Source organism: Leptidea sinapis, chromosome 11 (genome assembly GCF_905404315.1).
Source record: "Leptidea sinapis chromosome 11, ilLepSina1.1, whole genome shotgun sequence".
In the NCBI taxonomy this organism is placed as follows: Eukaryota; Metazoa; Arthropoda; class Insecta; order Lepidoptera; family Pieridae; genus Leptidea; species Leptidea sinapis.
In genome coordinates, this window is record NC_066275.1 from 4,410,496 (window position 1) to 4,436,657 (window position 26,162).

The 26,162-nt window shown below is 33.1% G+C and overlaps 1 protein-coding gene across 2 annotated transcripts in view; it reads left to right on the forward strand.

Annotated features, from left to right (window-relative positions):
- Nucleotides 1-5,168: 5,168 nt before the first annotated feature.
- LOC126966748 (ninjurin-A-like) overlaps nucleotides 5,169-26,162 on the forward strand; it is a 28,804-nt gene continuing 7,810 nt past the window's right edge. Inside the window, exons 1-4 of one of the 2 annotated variants that reach the window (XM_050811018.1) lie at nucleotides 5,169-5,455; nucleotides 19,214-19,301; nucleotides 19,541-19,657; nucleotides 22,002-22,112. In XM_050811018.1, the coding sequence (XP_050666975.1) occupies nucleotides 5,312-5,455; nucleotides 19,214-19,301; nucleotides 19,541-19,657; nucleotides 22,002-22,112 (460 nt within the window). In that variant the 5' untranslated portion in view covers nucleotides 5,169-5,311. Of the gene's footprint in view, nucleotides 5,456-16,014; nucleotides 16,115-19,213; nucleotides 19,302-19,540; nucleotides 19,658-22,001; nucleotides 22,113-26,162 lie in introns of those variants that run through there. The other variant, XM_050811019.1, reaches the window with a different exon arrangement.

The following is a 26,162-nucleotide window of genomic DNA, read 5'->3' on the forward strand; positions in this document are numbered from 1 at the left end:
GACAACGACTTCAATGCTGCGCCCAGTGAGGAAGCTGGAGGTCCACTTACATAAGCTCTAGGGAAGCCCAATTGATTGATGTTTTGAGACAAGTGCCTTGTACCATACACGATCAAAGGCCTTCGCTATATCCAGGTTAACTGCTAGGCCTTCTCTCTTTTTTCATTTTAGCCGCCGCTATTTACCGTTGTACCGAGGCATACCAGAAGATCGCCTGCCGACCGACCCTGGCGGAATCCGTATTGACGGTTGTTGATCAACTGGTGACCTTGTAGGTATACCAATTAATTATGCTCTCCATGATTTTGGAGAGCAGGGAGGTAATAGCTATAGGCCTGTAGTTTGCCGGATCCGAACTGTCTCCTTTTTTTTGGATCGGATGGACAAGAGCTGACCTCCAGGTGTCAGGAACTACGCCTTTTGAATATTAGTGCCCTAATAAACGCTTATATTATATTGTAACTATTAACAAAATAAAATCTATTTAAAGTGTTAAGAAACGAAGTAGTAATTCTAAATTTTTAGGTTTTCGGTATTTATTAGTATTTCTGATAGCCTTTAAAATATTATAATAATAATAATAATACTTTTATTTCATTTTCTTTTACACTCACTGCAAATAACTTAAATTACTAAATGTACAATATTTATTACATAATACCAATTATTTACATCTTTTTATCGCTAATTGTAACAATACATTGAACATTGAAAATTTGGTTTTGCAGTGATATTAAAAGACCTCTGACCCCGAAACTAGTTAAAACTGTATCTTCGGGGTCAGTGATTCCTCGACAAATGACAATGACAAACGAAACAAATTTAAAAAATAAAAATTAAATGTGAATGTATGTGTGTGCTAATATCTGCTTGCCTTAAAAGAAATTTGCATAAAAATCAATACAGTTATCATTTATTTTTATTTAATATTTTATTTAACGAGACTGTTTCTGCCTTCAATAAAATATTTCTATCTATCTATTAATTTTGATTTCATGTCTTAATATCAAATTATCACTTTATTCGTATTTCTTATGGTAAAAACACTGTAAATAACACACTTTCATATTTTAATTTTGATAGATGAACTGATCTATTGTTTGTAGCATAATATATTGTGTCTGTATCGTGATATAAAAAACATAAAATGTTGTTAAACTAAATAAATAAATAAACACCCGAACAATTTTGTACTGAATGTATATTTGCTAGATAGTTAAAAAGTAAGCATACAACGAATATTTCGCATGCAGTCAATGAAAACTTAGGTCATACCTAGGTAACACTGGAAATGATTAGAAAATGAAAAACGGCTTAATGTAGAAAGTTACCAATACTTTTATTGTTTTTCGAAGTAATCTCCGTTCCTTCACATCGTCGCATTCGATGGAACCACTGAGAAATACAGGACCTTGAAATTTAATAGTTGCTTACACCCTACCATATGTAGGTTTTGAGACAACTTTTAGGGTGTCAATATACAAGTATTTACAGACTTACAGCTGGGTATCTCGAATTCCGAGGTGAACATAATATAATAACTGGGCTATCAAGGAAACGTTTGCCAGGTCAGCTAGTATTTCAAATAATTATTTCGTAAAATATGCTACTTGTCGTAATGAAATTGTTTCTCAGCAGAACTGACAAACCGTGCGTCAATAAATTCTCTCATAAAAATTACAAAACAAATATTGGAAATAAAAAAGTTATGGGACCCAAATCAAAATAAAATCTCTCAAGTTGGACTATCCTCATTAAAATCCGTTCATTAGTTTAGGAGTTCACTGGAAACAAACAGGACATTAGATTTAATTTTTTTTTATTGAATATATGGGACGAGACGAGCAGGATGTTCAACTCATGGTAATTGAAGCGCCCTACCTTACAATGCAGTGCCGCTCCGGATTTTTGAAAAGCCTAAAAATTGTGAGCGGCACTTCAAATATTTTGCGCTCGTCACCTTGAGACATAAGATGCTAAGTCTCTTTTGCCCAGTAATTCCACTAGCTACGGCCCCCTACACACAGTAATGTTTACACATTACTGCTTCACGGCAGAAATAGGCGCCGTTGTGGTACCCATAATCTAGCCGGCATCTTGTGCAAAGGAGCCTCCTACTGGTAAAAGTTATATATATTAAGATAAGTATTACTTGTGTTATCGCACGCTCACGGGTAAAGGTTTTCCCCATGGATACAGATACGAGTCTGTCAAACCTGATATTCTTGTTTTGACTGTTAGCCAAATGCGACGACAATTACTGTGACGTCGTTGGTGTTAGCGTTGCCAATTTCCGATCATAAATGTCAAATAATAAGGAAAAATAATTAACAAATAAGAAAAGATTACTCATTATAATGTAATGTTCGTTAAATTAGTTCCTTCCTCACAAACGTTTGTTAAACCTGTGGACCGGATCTCCGCTGGGGACATAGCATAGTGTGTTATATTAAAATACTTAACAAAAATGTCGCCAATTCTACAGAAAGATACTGTAAATGCTTAGATTTAGGATAGGTCTCCGCTGCGCTTCATCACTCTACCGCTAGATACCGCACCACCTAAAAACAAAAGCTTTTTGATTACGGCAACTTTATATTGTAGTGTGTTTTGGCTATTTGTAAAGATGCTTGTATGCGGTATCTTGACACTCAATGGCATCTTCCAATTTTTGTTTGTTCGTCTCAGTATTTATGGCAAAACTAGGTATATATACCTAAGGAACATTCTACGTCAAGATTTATCTTCCTACCGTTTGCATTAATTTATGTTGAAGTGCGACACATATTAAGGTTTGATTTGATAATATTGAAGTAATAATATTATCTTAGATTAAGCATTGGTCTCCGTTGTGCTCCAACTAGATACTGCACTACCTAATTGTATTTCACCTCGTTTGTTTTGGCCCTTAGATTTTGAACAATCCCCGCACTAGAATATAAAATATAAAAAAAAAATTGCCAGCGAATATATGATGATGGTGTGATCTGATAAGATAGGTACCCTCGAGTAAAGTCTACGGTCGCCTGTCAATACACTACGTTACAATTTATTAGCAAGTCTAACAAATTCTGTTGGAAATTTACATGTTTAAATGTGAATATAACACTATTGTAATGCAAAGTTTACCCAATTGTAATGTAGCCAAGGTCCATTGACCGGTATGAATTAGTTTGTCACTCCACAGTACATACGTAGCACATGGTTATCACTTTTAAATAAGTATAACATTTGAAAATGAATTCATTTCTATTTTTTTTTTAATGGAAAAGGAGAATAAACGAGCGTGTAGGTCATCAGGTGTTAAGTGTTCACCGCCTCCCACATTCTCTTGCTACACCAAAGGAATTACAGGAGCGTTGCCGGCCCTTAAGGAATGTGTACGCGTTTTTTTGAAGGCACTCATGTCGCATCGTCCCGGAAACACTGCACAAAGAAGCTCATTCCACAGCTTTGTAGTACGTGGAAGAAAGCTCCTTGAAAGCCGCACTGTACAGGACCGCTAAATATCCAGATGGCCCCACCATGATATCCTAATTTGTGGCGTGTCGTCCAAATGTAGAATTCCGAGGCAGGAATCAGGTTAAACAGCTCTTCGGAACACTCCCCGTGATAAATGCGGTAGAAGACACAAAATGAAGCGACGTCTCTACGCAATGCCAAGTGATCCAGCCGTTCACAGAGCACTGGGTCTCCGACAATTCGAGCTGCTCTGCGTCAAATGCACGCTCAAATGGATCGAGCTGATACTGGGATGCGCCAGACCAGAGATGACAGCAATACTCTATATGTGACCGGACCTGCGCTTTATTCCATATCTAGATATGATTGCGGATTATTTCCATGAAGTAATCATTTTATTTTTCTTATCTTGATCATCTTAATCTTAGCCCATAAACCTTCCCCCCTCCCCCACCCCCCTTACTAAACCGCTCCGACTCGAAGCCCCGTCCATTTCATCTGTTCGGCTGACCCCATTAATCGCAGTTCATGATCGTGTAGAATCTGTACTGTTCGGTTTTTATTTTTTTGTTTATACACTTTGCTGAATTTTAATTTCTCAATTCTGGTTATTTCATCTTCTGTCATAGTATATTCTACACTACTGGTATAGTGTATTATAACCTCGCAGTTTTTTATTTATAGTTCTAAAGATACTTATACTATTTACGATATTTATATTAGTTCATTAATCGATTCTATCTTAATTCTTAGAGCAAACTGCCAAACTTTTTTTGGGCACCATCCAATGGACATGATGACAGTACTAAAGAATAAAAAGTAATAGGAATTTAAAAAAAGACCCACTTTTGATGTGAGTATTGAGATTATTAAATATATTATTACGTTTTTTCATTGATTTTTGAAGCGTGACGTCATATTCGGCCATCTTGACACCTACAAACCTTACGGGCTTTGGCGCGTTCCAAAGTATATAATTTATACTTTAAATTGCTTTTCAAATTATTTTACTGCTGTCACCGATATAATAGAGGAGAAATACAAAATCTGGGATGATACCTATAACTTACAAAGGATTTTCCTTGTAATCCTTTTGAGCGCTCTATATTACTGCTATTGTTTTCGTAATTATAATTATGGGTATATGTTGGTATGTACCTATCAGAATTTTTTGGACAGATTTAAATTAATAGGAACTACTCTGTCTTTAATCTATATCCAGAGTGGTGCCTCTGTTAAATTTAATGTTGTAAATGTAAATTTAATGTATGCATATTTATAATACAACCAAAAGTATGAAAAAATCTGAAAGTAAATTTTAATTTTCTCAATATCTTCGCTACTTAAAAACTATTTTAATTACACCTTATTTTAATCTAATATCTTAGTAGTTTACTGGAGCTTTGTCTTTATTATATAATTTTAACTCACGTAACATTTCAAAGACACGAAGCTAAAAATCAATTAAAAGACGTAAATGAACACTTAGTGAACCCAGTATTGAGTTGCTATCATGGTATAATATGGGATAAGTCATACGGTGTGACATGGTGAACAGGAAAATGTGGTAGAGATTCTACCGCCCACACTCCGGTCAAGAAATCTGTTTTTCAAAAGAACTAGATATATTTAGAAATGGACAAGTGTTCATTGACTGCTAAATGAAACATAATTACACAAACATTATCATTACAGTTCTCTGTGTTCAGGAGTCAGTTTGATTCACATCACTACGTCGACATAACGTGTTTACGCGCTCTTAGATCTACGTAAATTATAAAACATAATAATAAAATAAAATCTGTAGCAGTGCTAAGTTCTGTGATAACATTTTTCTGGTGTTACCGTGATGGAGAACTCGAAGGAATCGAAAGAGACGAAAGTCTCTTTGGATGTAAATGATGTAGAAATGGTTTTCGGCACAGCTACGTCTCCCAAATTTCCCCACAAACCAGACATCGTGATTGAGAATGAGAAGAATCATAAGGATGAAGTAAGTAACTCATTCAATTAATATTTGATAGTCATTCTGAGGATATTTAATATTTTAAACAAAAATAAAATACTTATTTTTACTTGTTCTATGGGTGCGTTATATAAATAAAAGTCATTTCTTAATTAAAATATTCATTTACATTTATGAGAAATTTATTATTGTTGTCCAATTTTTACTGGTTTGGTCCCTTTGAAATCTGAAACAAGGATAATATAAATATCATCTCGTTTTGGGAGTGAAATGAATCCTGTTAATTTTTTGCCATAATATTTGATAAAAATGATTTATAATTTAAATCATTTAAAAGTATTTTATCCTAAATGGTGAATCAGTGAGGACTGCGTTGTTGATAAGCCACGAACTCGTACCACCCGTCCCGGCTACCTACAGAATCACACACCTGTACCAAACAGTAGTTTAAATATAATCAGCAATAACGCCGAGAGGCTCACTGTCTTACGAAGGCCATTCGGGGCCAAATATTGAGTCAGAGATCATTGAACCTTGATTATTTCATACACTCGACGTATATTGCGAAACCTTAGCTCATATATTAACAGCCAAAGCGAATATATTATATTGATTTTTATTTTGAATTTTAAACATTAATGTAGAGAGAGTCTACATATTTTTTTCTGGTTACAAGTCATTATAGGTATAAATTGTCTCGGAGATACAGATATTCGCAGCATGATAAACACTTACAGTTATTGACATGGCTATTATTTTATATAAACCATCAAAAACCAGAAAAATGTACTTGGTCATAACAACATCTTGGTCAGCGGTACTTACCAGTGCGAGGCTCCTTTTTACCAGATGCCGGCTAAATTATTCGTCCCACAACAGCGCCTACTTCTGCCGTGAAGCAGTAATGTGTAAGCATTACTGTGTTTCGGTCTGAAGGGTGCCGTAGCTAGGGAAATTACTGGGCAAATGAGACTTGACCACGTAAGTCTCAAGGTGACGAGCGCAGTTGTAGTGCCGCTCAGAATTTTTGGATTTTTCAATAATCCTGATCGGCACTGCATTGTAATGGGCAGGGCGTATCAATTACCATCAGCTGACGTCCTGCTCGTCTCGTCCCTTATTTTTATAAAAAAAATACAATTGAAAACTAAAATGTACCTTCATTAACAACTTAAAAGAGTTACTTGCCGCTTCTTCTGATCAAAGCTCACCTTTTTCAAACTGCTGGAATACGCCGACATTTATAATTATGATGGTCGATGTCTTAATTTATCTCAAGTAGATAGATTTCATTAATTATATCCCGTTGAATGATTTTATCTGTGACACTAGCGGGATTTGAATCTAGAATCCATTGCCATATCCATCCTAGCTCGCAACACTTGGACACAGTAGTTTTGGTTGTCGGAAATATTTCTGAGTAAAGTTATAATAGTGTTATTCACCCACTGTACGTTCGTTAATCAACATAAATTGATAACTAATGAGACGCGCAAGCAATGTAATAGCGATAAAACATATTATAAAGATGTTTCCTCTGTCTTGAAATAATACTATTATAGCATAAATGTTTTCTTAAAAATATTTAAATTGCGCAATACAATTTGTTTTAAAAGCATATAATTTGCCCAATCAACAGACTTACTAACTTGACTTGCCTAATAGTAAGCATAACGAGCATATATATTTTTTTAATATTTTACGAATGCGGTGTATCTCCTCAAATCGGCCATCAAACCCTAACAGTTGGATAATTGACATCACTTAGTCACTGTGGCGTTATAATATAGGGACGACCCCTATAGCCCAGTGGTTAGTGACCCTGCCTACTGAGCTAGAGGTTCGAATCCCGGTAGGTGCAATCATTTATATGATGAATATTGATGTTTGTTTCCCAGTCATGGGTGTTTAAATGTATTTATGTATGTTTAAGTTAAGGCTATGCCTAGTTTCGGGCAAGATAAATTGTGTAAGAGTGTCAATATAAAAAAAATATAGTTCCTCAGTTGTTAGTGTTAAGTTCAAGTATACAATTATTCATACCACATTTACTAAAGTTAGAGTCTACTATGGATCTATGTGACATGTTTTTTTTAATGTTAAGTTCTATAATCACATTTAATCTCAATAGCTGGGTGTTGGCCGTAAGATACACAATATATATGTAAGCTCGTGCTTAAGAACGTGCGGCAGAAGTGAAAACTTCATTGGTAATCGCGATTAATATATATACTGTTTTTTATGAATATATAAATAATTCAAAACACAAAGAATTATTTCGTTAAATATGGAGCATATGTTGTTATAATAAAATTGTTTCACATCTCTTATTGCGATTCAATTGACAACCTAAAATGAACTGCTTTGCTATTTCGTACCACGACGTGATTAGAGCTATCTAATTTAGGTTGACGTCAAATCAACTGATTAAATCGCAATGATGTCAATTGAATGTCAAAAATGATATCAACTGAATCGTAAACTGATTTAGTTCGTTCATTCATTCGTACCATGAGGTAATATTTCAACTCAAACTGGATAGCTTATGTGTCAAAGTTAGCGATTCGAAAAAAGTTCCTACTTCTTTAGAGGAAAGTGAATCGTGTTGTTACTAACTTTTAAAAAATAGTGAAAACATACAGAAAAGGAAAATTTTATTGATTAAAGATGAGATGAGAATACTTTATCGGACTTTTTTGTAAAACATAATACTGAAAATAAATACCAAAAATGAAAATACTAAAGACGAGGCATTAAGGGTCCGGACTATAGCCTGTCCGCAAGAACGAATTAAAAAAAATGTGTGGTCCTGTTAACTCAAACATCAATGGAGGTGCGTTCCTAACTCGTAATTTTTACGAAAACACCTAAGCAAACATTTAATTTGTAATTCAAAGAACTATACTATTATTTAATAATTACAAAAAAAGGCTGAACTGCATCGGAATCGCAACGCTTATTAAAAGTTGATGGTAGGCCCTCCGAATGGTCAAACTGGGCGTTAAAAAATTGTCTCATAGAAAAATATGTCCATACAAATCAAATATTGGAAATAAAAATAATTATGGATCCGAAATTGAAATAAAAACTATCCTTTCTCTCAAGTTGGACTAAACTGCACTCCATGAAGTAATTAATCCCCATTAAAATCCGTTCATTAGTTTAGGAGTTCCCTAAAACAAATATCAGGACACTGGATATATATATTAAATTAAGATAGTAAATAAAATTGTCTATTATGTAGTATTACTAGTAGAATAAATAGGAAAATAGCCAGGAATCAAAGTAATTATTTATTAAATTCTACATACATCAAATGATTTTTTTTCGTTTCGTATTCTACAAAGGATACAATGGGTTAGTGATAACTAAAATAAGAAATAACAACACAAAACTAACTTAAAGACTCATTTTTACTCCATTACAGTGTTAGAGCGCTTTCACGCTACGTCCGAGTCCGATCCGTACCCGTGAAAATAAGGTCTAGAAATCTCGGGCCGAATTCGGATATTGCTGACGCACTTGTCCGATCTCTGAACCAATTCCAAGCAAATTTAGGGGCCACTTTTTGGTTTACGTCATTTTACCGGAACCACACCATTCACGAGCATTCACGTCGGTGATCATGAATCCTGTCAATGATATTGTAGGTACGAAGTTGCAGAAGAAGTAAATAATTCTGGGTGCACCCTCTCTTGGTGGACCGACGTTTAAAAGGATCTTTTTACAATCACCACGCAGTGTTACGTCAATACGACAGGTAATTTTATAATTACCTACTACCGAATCGCTGTTTCCACTTTCGATTTTATTTTACATCACATACAAGATTTTGCGACAAGACATAAATTTAGATAATGTATACCGCCACAAAAAATGCTTGCAGTCACATTAAGCTAAGTGAAACTCGGTTCTAAATCAGAAAATATTTATTATTGTTTACTTATAAGTACTTTTGAAGATAGATCAACACTACACATTCCTGTAATTCGGATCGGACGCAGTGCGCAAGCGTGCATACAAATAATACTAATACTATGCTACTTCGGTTCGTTAATAATCTTTTCCGGAACGGAGATTAACGGTTGACGGAAAGAAATTGGATGACGGAAGCCGGATCTAGTGCATGAACTACCATAGAGATAATTCTACGACTACTCAGGACCGTGTTTTTACGGGTACGGATCGGACTCTGATCGGACGTAGTGTGAAAGCGCTCTTATAATATTCACGCGTCCGAATTTTAATGTCAATAGCTAGTCTGCGAGCAGCTGGTAAGTCCTTGCATTGTTTTAAAAGGAGTTCTCCCACGAAAATAGGTATTTTATCACCACAAATGCTGATGCGAACTGAGTTAAGGTGAACCATTTGATTACCTGAATTGTACCTCTTGGCGTTAGATATAAATGCGTCACAGTGACGTTCGTCATGAGTTCAGTTCAGGGCCTATTGGATGTGGGGTTGAGTTTTGCAAATCAACGACACAAAGATATATCACTAAGGACCGAATTATATGCATTTGCATATTCAATCCATCCTTAGCGCTAATTGCATATTTTCCTTAAAACCTAGATAAGGTATTTTCGGCGCATTCGGCAGCCACACGTTTGTTTTGTTTTAGTATGATAATAAAATGATAGTTTTATTAATGGGACGGCAAAACTTTTGTCAGAAAATATAAGTGCTAAAATAGCACCCAAGTTCAAATTCTGCCTAGTTACCTCAGTAGATGTGGAGCGACTACTTTTGCCTTAAAAAATTTTGAATCGCAGACACAATCTTACTGAAAATTTGGAATAATACTTCATTTTATTTGTTTACAAAAATATTAAATAATGTTTCACGTAATGGTCTATCAATGGATAGTTGTACAAATTGAATGCTGATTTTGAAATAAAAGAAGTGAAACTAACTTTATTCTGTCTCTTTACATGCATTTTTGAAGTATTTTTCATGCATATTTGAAGCTTTTTATGTTGCGTATAATCCGGTCTGTACATATAACTGTCCAATATGAGCATAGCGTTGTGTTTTGTGTTTTTGTTGTATGCATTAGATAGACTTCTAAGTTCCAAGAAATTTTTCAGTTTGGCCAAGTTTCACTTTCTGTGCTTTGAGTTCATTGATGAGAATCAATAAATTTAGAAGAATTTGTAGAATGATCAAGAATTTTTCTTAATCTAACTTTGTTCGATGCAAACGTCCGTTATATCAGTAAACCATTGTTTTAATGTTACCGTAATACTTTAGCTTTTACTTTTTCCTGAATTTCAACTAAGATTGTAGATATAATACTATCCCACTTTGAATCATTTACTTAATTAAATTGTCTCCTATTGATAAATTTAAGATTCTCTCTCCTCATCTAAATTTTTAATAAAATCACATCCATTGTTCAAATTAAGTGAAAAAGATGAGGAGTTATCCAGTGATATTTTGCCCAGGGGCTTACCAAGGGTCAGTGCTTGAGCCGCAAGCACTTGAATAATGTTCAGTCTGTGTTCCAACCCTAAAAAGTGTATTGTGATTTTTGGTCCTAAAATTTATGCACGACTCCATCTCAATCCATTCGCATCTGTTACATAGAACTTACCCTCTAACGGCCGTTTTCAATAACCTATCTAACCTTAGTTTAACTTACTAGAGGTAGATAAATCTATCCTTTTACGCTTACTTACATTTCAATAACCTATCGACAAATAGCGTTGGGCTATATAATATAATAATAATAATATTGACACACTTTTTTACACAAATTATCTTGCCCCAAATTAGACATATATAGCCTGTGTTATGGGTTGCAAGACAACGATATATTTAATACTTACTACTTACTTAAACATACATAAATACATATAAATATCCATGACTCTGAAACAAACATCCATATTTATCATATAAATGCTTGCACTTACCAGGATTCGAACCCGGGACCTCTAGCTTAGTAGATAGGATCGCTAACCATATTGGACATAATGATGGATAGATAAGATCTTGTAATTAAATGGTGATAGCAATTTGTGAGGAACTAGAGATACATTATTGAAAACGGCCGCAAGCAAGTCAGGCTGACTTACAGCTTTCTTTCATCCCGGGCAGGTAATTTTTTCATTAAGATAGCTATGTAGCAGTAAACAAACTATCGAAACTGAACTGGAAAGACAGTGTAGGCGGCGGTGTTCACATAACATCAGGTAACCCTCGTTTGTCCCTCACTTCAATAACAAATCTGGTTATGCGTACCATGGTTCTAAATCAAGTTTTAGTCTGTTCCAAAACTTGTCCATTTGAAGCGATTTACGCCAGCATAACAGACTAGGTTGGTAGTTAAGTATTCACGTCTACTGTGCGGTTAATCTTTTTGAAAATAACGCTGGATCCAAGCTATTTTGAGCCGGTATTGCTAGCCGAATTTGTTCACAGGTGCGTTACCACATGATGTCTTGATTCACCATAAGAGCGGTGAATAAACGAACATATGAAGGCGAAAATTTAAATAGCATTAGTACAGTGGAGATAGATGATAGAACTAACGTCAGTATGAATAATAATTAAAAAAAGCGCATTAAAAAGAAATATATTCATACTGAGTTTTCCAAACTATCAACGATAATAAAAGAAATGTTGAATAGATATAGGTCCAAAAGTGATAGATTCTTCAGACGCTCCAGTAAATTAAGAAATTCTCCGAACCTATAGACTTTCACGTCTGCTGTCTCCATCCAAAATTTTGTAATAAATGTGAAGACTTAATATAATAACTTACACGTTAACATCAACAATATAGGTGATCGAAGCTATTTTTAGTGTTTCTTCATAACAATCTGAAGAAAGGATAGTTATGAATAATTAATAAATTAATGAAATATTTCCAGCTCTGCGGAGTGGCGTGCGCGGTCTGAGAAAGCGAATATCTTGCGAGAAATCCGCGATAAAAACTCAATATTTATGTTCTCATCAAGACGTATCGCGCTATTGTGTTTTTGTTTTCAATTGTTTGTGACTTACAATGTATTTGAATTGCCGCGGTAGGAAGTGGATGTCTGTACTCTGTATCCCCTCCAGGTCAAGTAAACTCTAAGATTGTGTATGTAGGAAGTCGTGGTAGGTGTACACATCTAACAATAAATAATGTGAAGGTACCGAACCAAGTACCAAATTGGAACATACGGTTTATTGAAGATTGTAAATCTAAACATATTGTTATGTATAAAGGCACAAAAGGCATTTATTTTCTCAAATTGATTCCTTTAGGATTCTTTTTGATGTCATTTCTAATATACTAGACAATACCACCGCTTCGGAAACAAATGACAGAGAAGAAGCGGCGCAAGAAACACAGAAATCTTTTTTGCGCTATTTTTAATCAAAAATACAATATTGTACTGTCAATGCTATTGCTATAAAATAATCATAATTTCGTCCCAGGCTGCCAGATCACTTAGATATTCAGCTGTGGAGTATTAGAATTTACGACAGAGCCATTTTTTATTGTAAAAGTGTTTTTATTGTAAAAAATTTACCCTTAAATCTATTATGTATCTTATGAAGCTTATATAGGTATTTACTTCTGTCAGTGGGGTTCTCAGGTTTTCTAAGATACAGGAAATATTCTTGTATTTTTTAGCGTAATGGCGGTAAAACCTTAGATCCTAAGTTAAACTCACTCTGTTCTCTAACATTGAACTATCTATGGCATCAATATGTTAATTTGCTGTGACTCAAGCAGACAAAGTGGTGCCTGCGGGTAAGTTCTTATCCAATATTATCTATTCGAGTGAAAACTAGAACAGGTTTAAGACTATAATAAGCTGCTAAAGAAAAAGTCAATATAGTGTTGCAGTGGATTCCCGGTCATATTCAACTTTCATGTAACGAGTAGGTTGATAGTTTAGCCATAGAAGCTTGTGATGATGGAATAATCTTTTCATTCTAAAATGTTAAAAACATTCGAGACCTATATAATAAAATATGGAATTAGTACTTTGATGAAATATACTAAACCAAAAATATTTGGTTTAAAGCAATACAACCCAGTATAGCTCATATTTGGTTCGAAAATATTAATATGACAATGACATTGTTACTGCTTTGAGACTTCGATCCGGACATATTCCACTCAATAACTTTGCGTATCTTATGTGTAAAGTTACCTCACCTTTATGTGTAGAATGTTGTAGATTTAAGGATGCATACAATATAAAATGTGTTTTTTTGCTATTTGTAACATTATGAGGGTGGCATTTTCACTCTGTGATCAAACCTTGTATAAATAAATAAAGATTAAAAAAACGTATGGACATACCAATTATTACTCTTATCTTGGGGACATAATCTATTGCATCAGTTTTTATTTAAACGGCTCGAAATTTTGTCACTAACAGCTGTTAGTTTTATTTAATGTGCCCCGTTTATTTAATTTTGAGTAATTCTTCAGTTATTATACTTATGTTTATGACTTTGTCTCGGGTCGGCTGCAGTATACGTCTTCCCACGCCACACAGTCTTGATAAGGTCAGTCATCTTTTAGTCAGTTACTCATTGTTCTTAATGATGATATCATTAATATTTTTCAAATGGCTAAGTGCCGAACACATATTGGGTTCGATTGTCGCTGGAGTTTGGTAAAAATATTTTTTTTTCTGGTGACCGCAACGCAAATGATGCTCGTATGGTGTTCCTTCACCTTGTGAATTTAGTTCAGTTGTAGCAAAATTTTTAATAAGAGAATTTTAGTGTAAAAAATGCAACTTTTATTGTTTCATATTTGGACCACGTCCTTAATAGCAACGATGACTCCAAGTGCATGGTACGTTGGTAGATATATAACAAATTACGTCAAATATATTAAAATACATACCTACTTTAGGTATCTAGATCTTTTACATTTCAAATTATAAAAGTCTAACGTATCAATTTTTTTCTTTATTTGTTATCTTAGATATTTCTCGATGTTTTTTTTTCGTTGTCAAATATTTCAATAGAATCTAATCTGTCTGTCACTAATATATTATAATTATTCCCGCGACTTCGTGCGCGTGCAATAGTTACTTTGGGCAGCATTTTTTATTTTTTTAATATACTCACTTTGCAAATAATACACTACAAACTGCTGTCATTAATACATTTTTAAAAACTAACAACTATAGAGCTTTCATCCCCCTTTTTCACCCCCACACATGTCTAAATTAAAAAAAGCTAGAACAAATATTTATTTATTTCTTATAATCTAAATACAAATTTTCATGGTGTTATCTTCGATAGTGACGAACTTTCATACAAAACGTCCACTCTCTATTTTGACCCCGACAAGCCTTTTATTCGCGATAAAAGGTAGCCTATGTCCTTTCCCAAGCTCTTGTCTATCTCTGTATTATATTTCATCAAAATCGGTTCAGTGGTTTAGGCGTGAAAGCGTAACAAACAAACATACATTCACATTTATTATATTAGTAGGGATAAATTGGAGCGGTGCAGTCTCTACACACTCACAGTACAATTTCGAAACTATTTAGTTCAAAGAAAATTGCATTATGTTTATCGTAACAAAAATAGCACGTTAGTCAATTAATAATCTATAATCGCTGTTCTTTCGTCACGAAACTAATATATTATGTTGTATTGAGAACAAGACATTTGTCACGAAATTAAAGTACACGCCGGATACACGTGCAACTGATGCAGTAGCCTCGGATATTGTCAATTTTCCAGTTTTTTCTTCATAAAGCAGAAGTTAGATCAAGGATCATTTTTAATTTAATGAAAATATTTTCAGTTTATTCTATTGTTATCCAATTATTATAAAAAAAAATCTCACCCTTTCAGCAATTTTTATTTCTATTTGGCCATGCTACACTTATGGACAAATTAAGCGGAACGCAAAAAATAAATATGATTTTTCTTGTTGTAATTATTAGTGCGTACTGCGGCCGTTGTTTTTGAATACCTTCGAGATGTGTATATCAATTTTATGAGGTGGCCAGCACGCTCGCTTGACTTAAGCCCCATAGAACATGTAGAACATGTCTGGGACAAGCTTGGTATATAAATTAGGAAAAGAAATCCTGCCGCTGCTAATTTAAGAGAACTTAAAATCGCGTTACAGGAAGAATGGAACGGAATATCTCAATATTTTATTGATAATTTGATTAGGAGTATGCCAGAATAGAAGCTAGAGGAGGCAGTACTAAGTATTTATTATAGCCCACGTTAAGACCTTTCTTAAACTTTATAAAGAAAAAAGTATAAAATAATAATTACCCGCTCAGAATTTTCGGGGTTTTTCAAGAATCCTGAGCGGTACTGCATTGTAATGGGCAGGGAGTTACAATAACCATCAGCTGAACGTTCTTCTCTTCTTATCCCTTATTTTCATAAATGAAAGGCGACCCAAACTCGTTTGTCCCCCTTTTCCATTTAAATTACGAATTTTGTATACAAATAACTTTCTTAGAATATTTTTTATTGACATACCGATTGTCAACAGTAGAGATAACAATTTAGGCTTCGCTAATGACTGTGACACTGTTAGCAATACCGACCTTACTATTGTACTTCGTGACACAGTTGTAAACTAGTTAACCTATCAGTCGTGAGACGAGATCGGCTCGAGTGGTGGTGTTGTGATGGTGCACCGTCATCACCATGACTCAGCGCAGAGATTACAGTATCGTGGATATATTTAACGTAAGTCATAATAATAATAAAGCCTTTATTACAGTTAACAAAACATAAAAATGTACTAACTAACTAATACACATACTATAAAACATTTTAATTAGTTAACTTATCTTACATAACTATATTATTAACTTAATTATTTGCAGTAACTTTTAAACAGTCTGTGTCCTCTTTCTGCTAACTGTTTGTCCTTCCACAAAGGCCTCCTCCAAGGTCTTCCATTCTTTCCGGTTCCTTGTTATTCTAGTCCATAGTGGTCCGCCTATCTGTTTCAGTTCATTCTCCCATCGTATGAACTGTCTTCCTCTATTCCTCTTATCTCCTCTGGGGTACCATTCAGTTATTGCTCTAGTCCATTTTGGTGTTTCATCCCTCATAATGTTGCCTACCCATCTCCATTTCAAAGTGCGTGCTCTTATCTCTATGCTTTTGTAACTAACGTAAGTCATAGTTATTACTAAATAACATTTGCCATCCAAACTCAATTTAAACTACCCTTTACAATATAAATCACGTGACGATAGAGTCTTGACATTTTTACATTATAAGTTCACGATATATGATTGCTTTTTGCTTAAACGCTTGAAACATATCTGTCGGATAGGAATTAGATCGGCTCCTATCCAGTATTGACTTCCGTACTAGCCACGGACCCTCCTCAATCGACCTTGGTTATTATTTGCTAACTACATATTAATTAAAAATATTGCCATATCCTATCTCTAAAGAAACATTCTAAGATTTAAACCAAGTCAGTTACCAAGAGCCAACATTGAATATTTGGGCCTCCTTTTGTACTAAATGGGTTGATGATGTAATTTCTCGTATATTTTGATACCTTCTGTAACGCCAACTACTTAAGGTAGCAAGAAATTTGGTGTGTTAGTAAGGTATTTATATTTTACATAATAAAATATATTTAATTAACTATTAGTGCACATGTGCAGGTGCGCAGTGCCGTACACCAGCCCAGCGAAACTCTCTAAGAAAAAAGCGAGTCACTCGATTGTATGAAACGTGCAGTGATTGATAGATGCACAGATGAAGGCTATAATCTTGTAAAAAGCAGAGATGCCGATATCCACTACGTTTTAAGCAATTATTGTTCGCTTTCAAACTTAGCCGTTAATACGGCTACTCCATCGCAAATCGCCATACTGTAATTACTACTATTTCAAACTTAAGTCTAAACCAAATTTCAATTTACCTTAGGCAGTCCCGTCTCTAATTAAATAGTATTTACATCCTCTTAGCCCTAACCGTAGACTATTGTGGGTTTCATCATATCATATACGGTCAGGAATTGATTTCTCTCTCTTCGACCAAACCCAGAGAACGATTAACCATAATATATATAACTCTTAATTTTGTATCTTACTTCTACATCTATAGAAAGACTTTGACGATCGTTAGCTAATGCAGATGTCAATCCAGTCCAGTTAACAATGTCGATGAAAATCGAATTCATAAAAAAATCTGACGTCACTTTGTATCAGCGTTGGCCCGACATCTATTACTTTATTCCTATAATATGGGGGAATGGGAAATGAGTCGAATCATTTAGCACATTTTTAATTTATTTCCTTTCATTACAAAAACATTATTTGTTATTATGTTGCGGGGAAAGTTTTAATAATGCTTATTTCTTGACTCAATCGCTCATAATGATTTAATTTGCAATATTCGTGACACATTTAAGTTGTAGGATTTTCCCCTTTGCACAATGAGTCATGTCATTCCATAACTTACTTGGAACGTTTGCGAAAACAATTAATACTTCTTCTTACTCAATTTTTGTAGAGCGTGATGAATAATTTACAATTATTTACCTTCCTAGTTATACTATATATATACGTAATATATACCTAAGGAACATTCTACGTCAAGATTTATTTTCTAGCGTTTGCATTAATATATGTTGAAGTGCGACACATATTAAGGTTTGCTTTGATAATATTGAAATAATAATAGCAATTAATGATTGGTCTCAAACAATATTTTTTTTACAATTTGAAGCTACCAAGCATGGCTACAACCTATTATAAAAGAGATAATACCTATGTGTGTGTATGTGTGTGAGTGGTTTGAAGTAATTTATAATTAACTTTATTTTTAATGATTAACACGAGTGTTTCAATTTAAATAAAACACTTTTAAAGGATTAAAACGTGTGTAATTGTAACTATGTTCTTACATTAGATCTTTGCTTTCCCCTGAAAACGAGATCTGGAAAGGTCTTGAAACGTCGGGTTAACTAAAGTATTAATAAAAATGTAACTTGTACGCAAAAATCTAATGTAAAAACACAGTTACAATTACACGCGTTTTAATCATTTAAAAGTGTCTTATTTAAATATAATTTTCAATCTATACATAATATATGAATAGTTAAAATAAAATAAAAAAGTGTGTGTGTCAACTCCGACGGACGACTGAAGTTTACTCCTCAAGAACTTTGAACAGAAGAAGAGTCTTTGAACAGGTACTAAACAATATCAAGTCCAATGGAGTCAGTTACAAAGACATACAGAAGAAGAATAAAAGCGTATTAATTAAAAAATAAAATGATAGGTTTGGTTAAAAATTGCCTATTTGGCGTGAAATTCGCTATGTATACTTTCCATAGTAAATTAAACATTTAATTATGTGCATAGCACATATAAATTTGTATAAACTATATTGATAATTAAATATTTAATAAATACAAAGCACACATGTTTATATATACAATACATGTCATATTAATGTATGAATTGTAACTTAGTTCACACGTGTTTATCAGTTTTCCGGCACTAATATTTACACCATTTTCTTCCATAACTCATAAATTTTCACTTAACTTTATGAAAGTTACTATATACATAAGTATATAAATCAATTTCAATAATATAATAAAGCTTCAAAATACAGGAAAGTGAAAGGTGCACGAGAAATGATGCGCACCAATAACGTTACTATGCCATTTGATGAGAAGGTTTTACTCTCCATATTTTTCTCATACCGGGTGCTTATATTAACATCGATTCTTAAGGAATAAACTCTAAAAATAATAATAATAATAAGTTGCATGGGTGAGTTATGTACGAGTATAATTGTTTGTTGCAGCCAACCAAGAACCACGACGCAGATGCCACGCATCCAGCTCAGCCGCTTCTTGAGCCCGCCAAGGATCCGCAGAAGCCGCCGCTAGCTGGTAAGCTGGATAGCTTGGGACTCCCAAGTGTAATTTATAATTATTTATTTATTGTTTAAAACTGAATATTACTATGGCCCTCCGTGTTATATTAAAAAAGCCGTAACTATACATCCATTGTGACCTTGAGGTCCTAATTAGCAATAAGCAAATTAAGCAAAAGAAAATGTGCTCATCTGCCGAAGGCTACATGATCATGACTTCAAAAAACACAAATAACACTGTCATAATTGACACAGGTCCAGAAGTAGACGACCTGGGTGATGGAAACATGCCTCACGATACCTCCGCTCCATACCCTGGCATTGACGATGGTCTGCTGGAGCCAGAAGGCAAGGCAGAGACTAATCCTAAAGGTAAATATTCATTCATTTATTCATTATTAATTATAATAACATACATGCTCTTGATGCCTAATGTAAATTTCATTAAATAATTTTAATTAATTATTAAATTGAATTTAATGTTAATAATGAATGTAATAAAACTAAAACTAACAATATTTATCTGACTCTAACATATTCCTATCTTATAATAAAGAACTTTGTAAAATAGTTATATATACATAATTAAATAAATATATTAAGTTATATTAATTTTGAATTGATGATTTTCTCGGTTTCATTATAGATTAATAGTAAAAACCATTCTCATACTGTAGATCTTACTTTGTAAGAAGAGAGGTCCGCAATATATGGATATATGATTTCGATAATTCAGAAAATATTGATGAGTTGCTGTTGAATTGTTGTGTGTTTGTTGCCTCCTGTGACTCACGAGGCTTCTTATATGACATTTTTATTCTCCTGTGATTCTTCTGGTGATACAAGAGAATGTGGGAAGAAGAGAACCCGTGTAAAATAGTGACGCGCAAAAAGTAATGTTGCATAGGAATCACTCATTATATTTTATAGATACTCGCAGCCTTCAAGGGCCTTTTATTTATTTACTTTATTAGGACCAATAAACAGTGACACAATAAATGAACTATAACTAATACATATGAACCTTAATTGTTAATTGTGAAACCAACTACATTAGCCACAGATAAATTATTATTTGAGAGAAATAAACACGAACATCTATATAAAAATAAAATAAAATTTATGTGCTTAGTAACAATTAAAAGAGAAAGAAAAAGGACAAAGCATAGTGCAGATTATGACGGTTGTGTTAAAAAATATTACTGTTAATTACATAAGCATCACCTATTCGTTTTAATTTAAATTATATTGTAAGTTATATATTTAAACTTTTAAATCTAACTTATTTTTTAAATTTCGTTCTTATCTCGCGATTCTAGGACAAGATCGATCTTATGACAAAACTTATTAAAAGCTTTATATTATTAAAGTGAGAAAACCTAATCTAACTATGTCACATATTTAATTCATAGTTTTTTAGTTTTATATTTGTCTCTTTACTTGTAAGTATTTAAATTGTAAATATAAATAAATTAAATTACTGATTAGTTCGTAAGCTACTACATCCACTGTATTTAATAAGAAAAAACACTATTATGAATTAAATAAACTACAACTAGGTTATCGACTTGTAAAGGATGCGGGAACTCTGCGGTCGTTCCATATGTGATAATGATTAAATGTTCTTGGCCGCCTGACCACAAAATCTAATTACTTTGCTTTGTATTTTTATTTTTTTGTGTGAACATGTTGAATTAAGTTATACAATATCATATTCTTTACTACTATCATTATTTTTACTAAACTAAGGCAATTATTCATAGATGTAGAGTTTTATTCTAAAATAATTTCGAGATGTAATATCTGAAGTTGTGCATTATTTTTATGGTTTTAAAGTGGTAGAGGACCTTGAACATTTAATGAAGCAACTGCGCTGAATCCGTGGAGCATCAGGACACGAGATAATTAGTCAATCAACTGTATTTAGATAAACAATGAAGATAGCTTCGTAACGTAGGTATTACAGTAAGTTGATGGCGTAGTTTGTGTAGCTATTTTGTTAAAAGGTCATCATCATCAGCCGGAAGACGTCCACTGCTGGGCAAGGCCACCCCCAAAGATCTCTACGACGATCGGTCCTGCGCTGCCCTCATCCAACGTATTCCGGCGATCTTGACCAGATCGTCGATCCATCTTGTGGGGGGATTACAAATACTGTTCCTTTCGGTACGTGTTCGCTATTGGAGGACTTTTCTGTCCCAACGGTCATCTGTCCGTCGAACTATGTGCCCTTCCCACTGCCAAAAGACTGACACTGTTAAAAGGTCAAGGAAGTAATAACCTGGTTGATAATGATAGCAAACACTCCAAGTGCAACATTGACACGCTGTTCTATTTCCCAGATGTAGAGTTATGACGCATAAGTTGCACGTTGTATTAAAACGTTATCCAATCAATGTCATCGAACGGCCGTTTTCAATTACCTATCTATCCATAGTTTAACTTACCAGAGGTAGACTTACTTACATTTCAATAACCTATCGACAGATAGCATTGGACTATAACTAATAATATATCTATATTGGACATAACTATGTATAGATATTAGTTATCTAATATCTTATGATATTGTCATTAAACGGTGATAGCAATCTATCCGTAACTAGAGATACGTTGTTGAAAACGGCCGTAAGTTATATTCTTGTAGACACTAAACATTAAACAGGAGTAATGAAGGCTCACGCAGTAACCTTAATAGTTAATGTTTACATTACAGGAGATGGAGATAGCGGCGAGCGCGAAGGCTCCCACCACTCCACCAAGGATGACGGCGTCGGAACTGAAGACGGTAAATGGTTCTCCACCGACGAGCCCGACTACCCCTACGGTGATTGGTCCACTGCACGTTCTCATGTACATACAAACACACCCACACACTCAGGCCAAATCAAAATTACACGTCACTACTGTTTAGGTATACTTTTTTGAAGTTATACTTCTTTAGACGCGTTATGAAAAAATGATGAGAGTGAAATTTTTGGATGCGCACGCACCACTGTAACACAAAAGTAACACGTTGAAGTTGGTTTCTAAAATTTTCGGACGTTTGCGTCATTCGTTATTTTTTTTTATTTGGTTTCTTTGTCCATTATTAGGACAGGCAAAGGGTTCAAGCCCATACAGCCATATTATTCATTATTTAATAATTAATTGTCAGAGCCATCATTGCAAGATTGTTGCAAAATAGTTCTTTTTAAAAACGTAGAATAGCACGAGGAAAAACAAGCCTTGAGTGCTCATAAATATCTAAACTGTAATACATTTTTAAGCTATTGCATAGCTTCTATCGCGGGCCTTGAGCGTGGAGACCGAATCCAGAAATTCCGTAATGAAAATAGCCTAACACCCCACTTACTAGATGTATATAGATATATATTTCGGCACGGTCATGACAGTTACCGTGGAACAGCGGTTATCACGTATGCTTATTGTAAAGAAGGTCCCAGGTTCGAGCCTGGGGTACGTCTTGATTTTTTTTAATTTCTTTATTTTTTTATCACGTTTTTTTAATTTTTATTGTTATGACAAGCATTTTTATTTAGTTTCACCTGCCCCGTTGTCTGTCTGTAATCAAATCTTGCAAGTTAAATTTTATTCACTTCCCGTTTGCTTTTTTTTAATTAATTATATCAAAAAAAAAAATACTGCATAAATAAATACTACTACTACATAGTTAGATACCATATACAGAAATAAGTTAAATCTGGTTTTACTAACCGTATTTGTCATACATCAGTCTCAACCGATATAACAGCACATCACATTGTACAATACCTATATTATCATAAAACATAAATATACTAATAATCTTTCTACTAAATTATTATCGGGTGGTGGACGGGTCACTTTGCATGCAATAATAATTAATATAAATATAATATATCCAGACGAGACCGTTAAAATACCTTTAACAGCTAACATATAATACTTACAATAAGTTATTAACAGCTAATTCTTTCGCTTTTCAATAGTTATGTATCACAAGAAAAACCTATTTCTACAGTATCTTGTATACACTTTTTATTTTACAACTTTATTTATAGCTTTCAACCTTACCTACTTCTATATTTATAAAAGAAAATTTTATTGAATTAGGCGTTACTTTGCGGAAATCCATAAGTATACAAATGATTTAAGTTTTCTTTAGTGTTAATTCCGCCAATATTTGTTTTTAAAACAATTTAAAACAATTGAGTCTCGTGCCAGATTTTAGCGAGACAACACGTCCTGAGGATGCCTCGTGTAGAGGCGAAACACGTGTCGAATTGTTTTAAAAACAAATATTGGCGGAATTAACACTAAAGAAAACTTAAATCATTTGTATAATTAATAGATTCCAATTTTCATATTACGAAAGGAATATTTAGAACAGAGATGCAAACTCAGTAATGTGTAATAGTATTAATAATGAAATACATATACACGATGATGCGAAGAGTTTACAGTAAGAACATATTTAGATGTTATTTAGAATTGAATATATAGAATACTAGTTTTATTGCCATATAAATTAATAAGAAAATTAATAATTAAAATTTTTGGGGTATAAAAAATAGATGACGACAGATTTTCAGAGTATTATCTTGACTTATTTAGTAGATTTTGTTAATTTCTTAATTTCATTACATTATAGAATGGTTGTTTTATAACTTATATTTATTTTATGTAACTATTTCACACAATATAATTTAGCATGCGGTATTCACCTTAAAAGGTAATGCATTTAGTAATAAGACCCTTGTAAATTAGCATAATAATAATAATTATAAATGTATTATTGTAATTACCACTGGTGAATCTAAATAAATAAATAAATAAAAATAAAATAAAAGTATATATTTAGGTTATATAGTTATTTTATAATTATCTAGGCTAATCATTTACGGGTAGATATGCAAAATAGAAGTCATCTGGAAACAGCTGTTATATTTCTGAATGTTGGCCAAGAAGTACTTAGTATCATTTAGAAAGAAAGATACATAAAATCTGATTAGTTATTTATTTTAAATTATTCTTTCAATTTGATTTCTGAACTACGGGGGACACATCAAAGGAAAAACAAAATTTTTGTATATATTTATTTTTTTCCGAGAATTTTCATATTTATTCACATTATAAAACCTTCCCTGGCCTTCCACATATAATTCAAGACCAAAATAAGCCAAATCGGTCCAGCCGTTCTTGAGTTTTAGCGAGACTAACGAACAGCAATTCATTTTTATATATAGAAGATATATATAATAGAAACACTTTATTAGCAATGAAAAACTCACACCTTAAATTTACAACTAATTACAATCTTAAAATATTAAATTGAATGAAATAGGTAACAAGAATTAAAAGATAAAATGAAAATAAAAATTATATGAAATAATAAATAAATTAACTAATTACAATCTTAAAATATTAAATTGAATGAAATAGGTAACAAGAATTAAAAGATAAAATGAAAATAAAAATTATATGAAATAATAAATAAATTAACTAATTACAATCTTAAAATATTAAATTGAATGAAATAGGTAACAAGAATTAAAAGATAAAATGAAAATAAAAATTATATGAAATAATAAAATTCGATTCATGAGAAAAATATCTCGTTATATTGTTAAAAGACGATAGTGTTAAAAGTTATACGCTCCGTTCACATACAATTAAAATTATCTTTTGTTCATTCGTCTGTTTGTGATTATTCCATCGTTTAATAACATTTATCGTTCTAAGTACTAAGGTAGTTCTTCCACGAATTATGTTTACGAGATATGTTTGTCTGACTTTTGATGAGTTTCAACTAACCTCAAAAGTAACATATAATATTATTATAAATTTAATTTATTAGACTCTCATTTTGAAACATTGTATAATATTCACATTCACAAATCTATACTTAATATTATAAAGCTGCAGTGTTTGTTTGTTTGTTTGAACGCGCTAATCTCTGGTACTACTGGTCCGATTTGAATGATTATTTCAGTGTTGGGTAGTCCATTTATCGAGGAAGGCTATAGGCTATGTTATTTTTTCAAAATTAGGGATCCGTAATAAAATTGCTATTTTGTAACACAAGGTGTTAAATCGAAAACCTATTTTTGCGTGCGCTGCAAAAACTATTGACAATAGAACAAAATGATGTACAGGCTATAATATAGGCAATATTTTATTACTTATAAAACTATCGCGTGAATTATACTTTATATGGCAAAACAACGTTTGCCGGGTCAGCTAGTTATTAATAATTGTAAAGGTGGATAATATAAAAATCTTTAGTGAATGACCTTTCAATAGATATGAATCTACTTTTGCTCTTAATTTAAAGAATTCTAGAGATAAGTAGTTCAGATTTTTTTTTAATTATTTTACACTTGCATCGCTTCACATAAATTGTAAAAAAATATTTTGTGTAATGATGAATCTGTAAATATTCATTTAAAAGAGTGGCAATGAGTTTCTTGCTATTTCTCCTCATTACAGCTCATCCATTTCCGAAATGGTGGTAAATGGGAAAATGTGCAACCTGCTAGTTGAACAAACCATACAAGATTTATGAAATTTACGTCTCTCGAACGGTTGGCTCAGTTGAAAGAGAACGCGAGAGGTCGCGGGTTCGTGTCCCGCATCGTTCATAAATTTAGTTTTCAAATTTTATGTATGTAATTAATCCCAGAAGTGAGGTTTATCACTTTAAAACCTATCAAGTTGTTTAAAATGTACGACATTCATTCGCATATTTTTTTACCTAATTGAAGAACTCTGATATAATTTGGTTTGAATACCTATTTATACTTTGTATGAAAATGTACTCAACGAGGAAACTATTGTTACGTGTGACGCGAATGCTTTATACATTGCTAATACTCCGGTTATTCCTTGTAAGGTC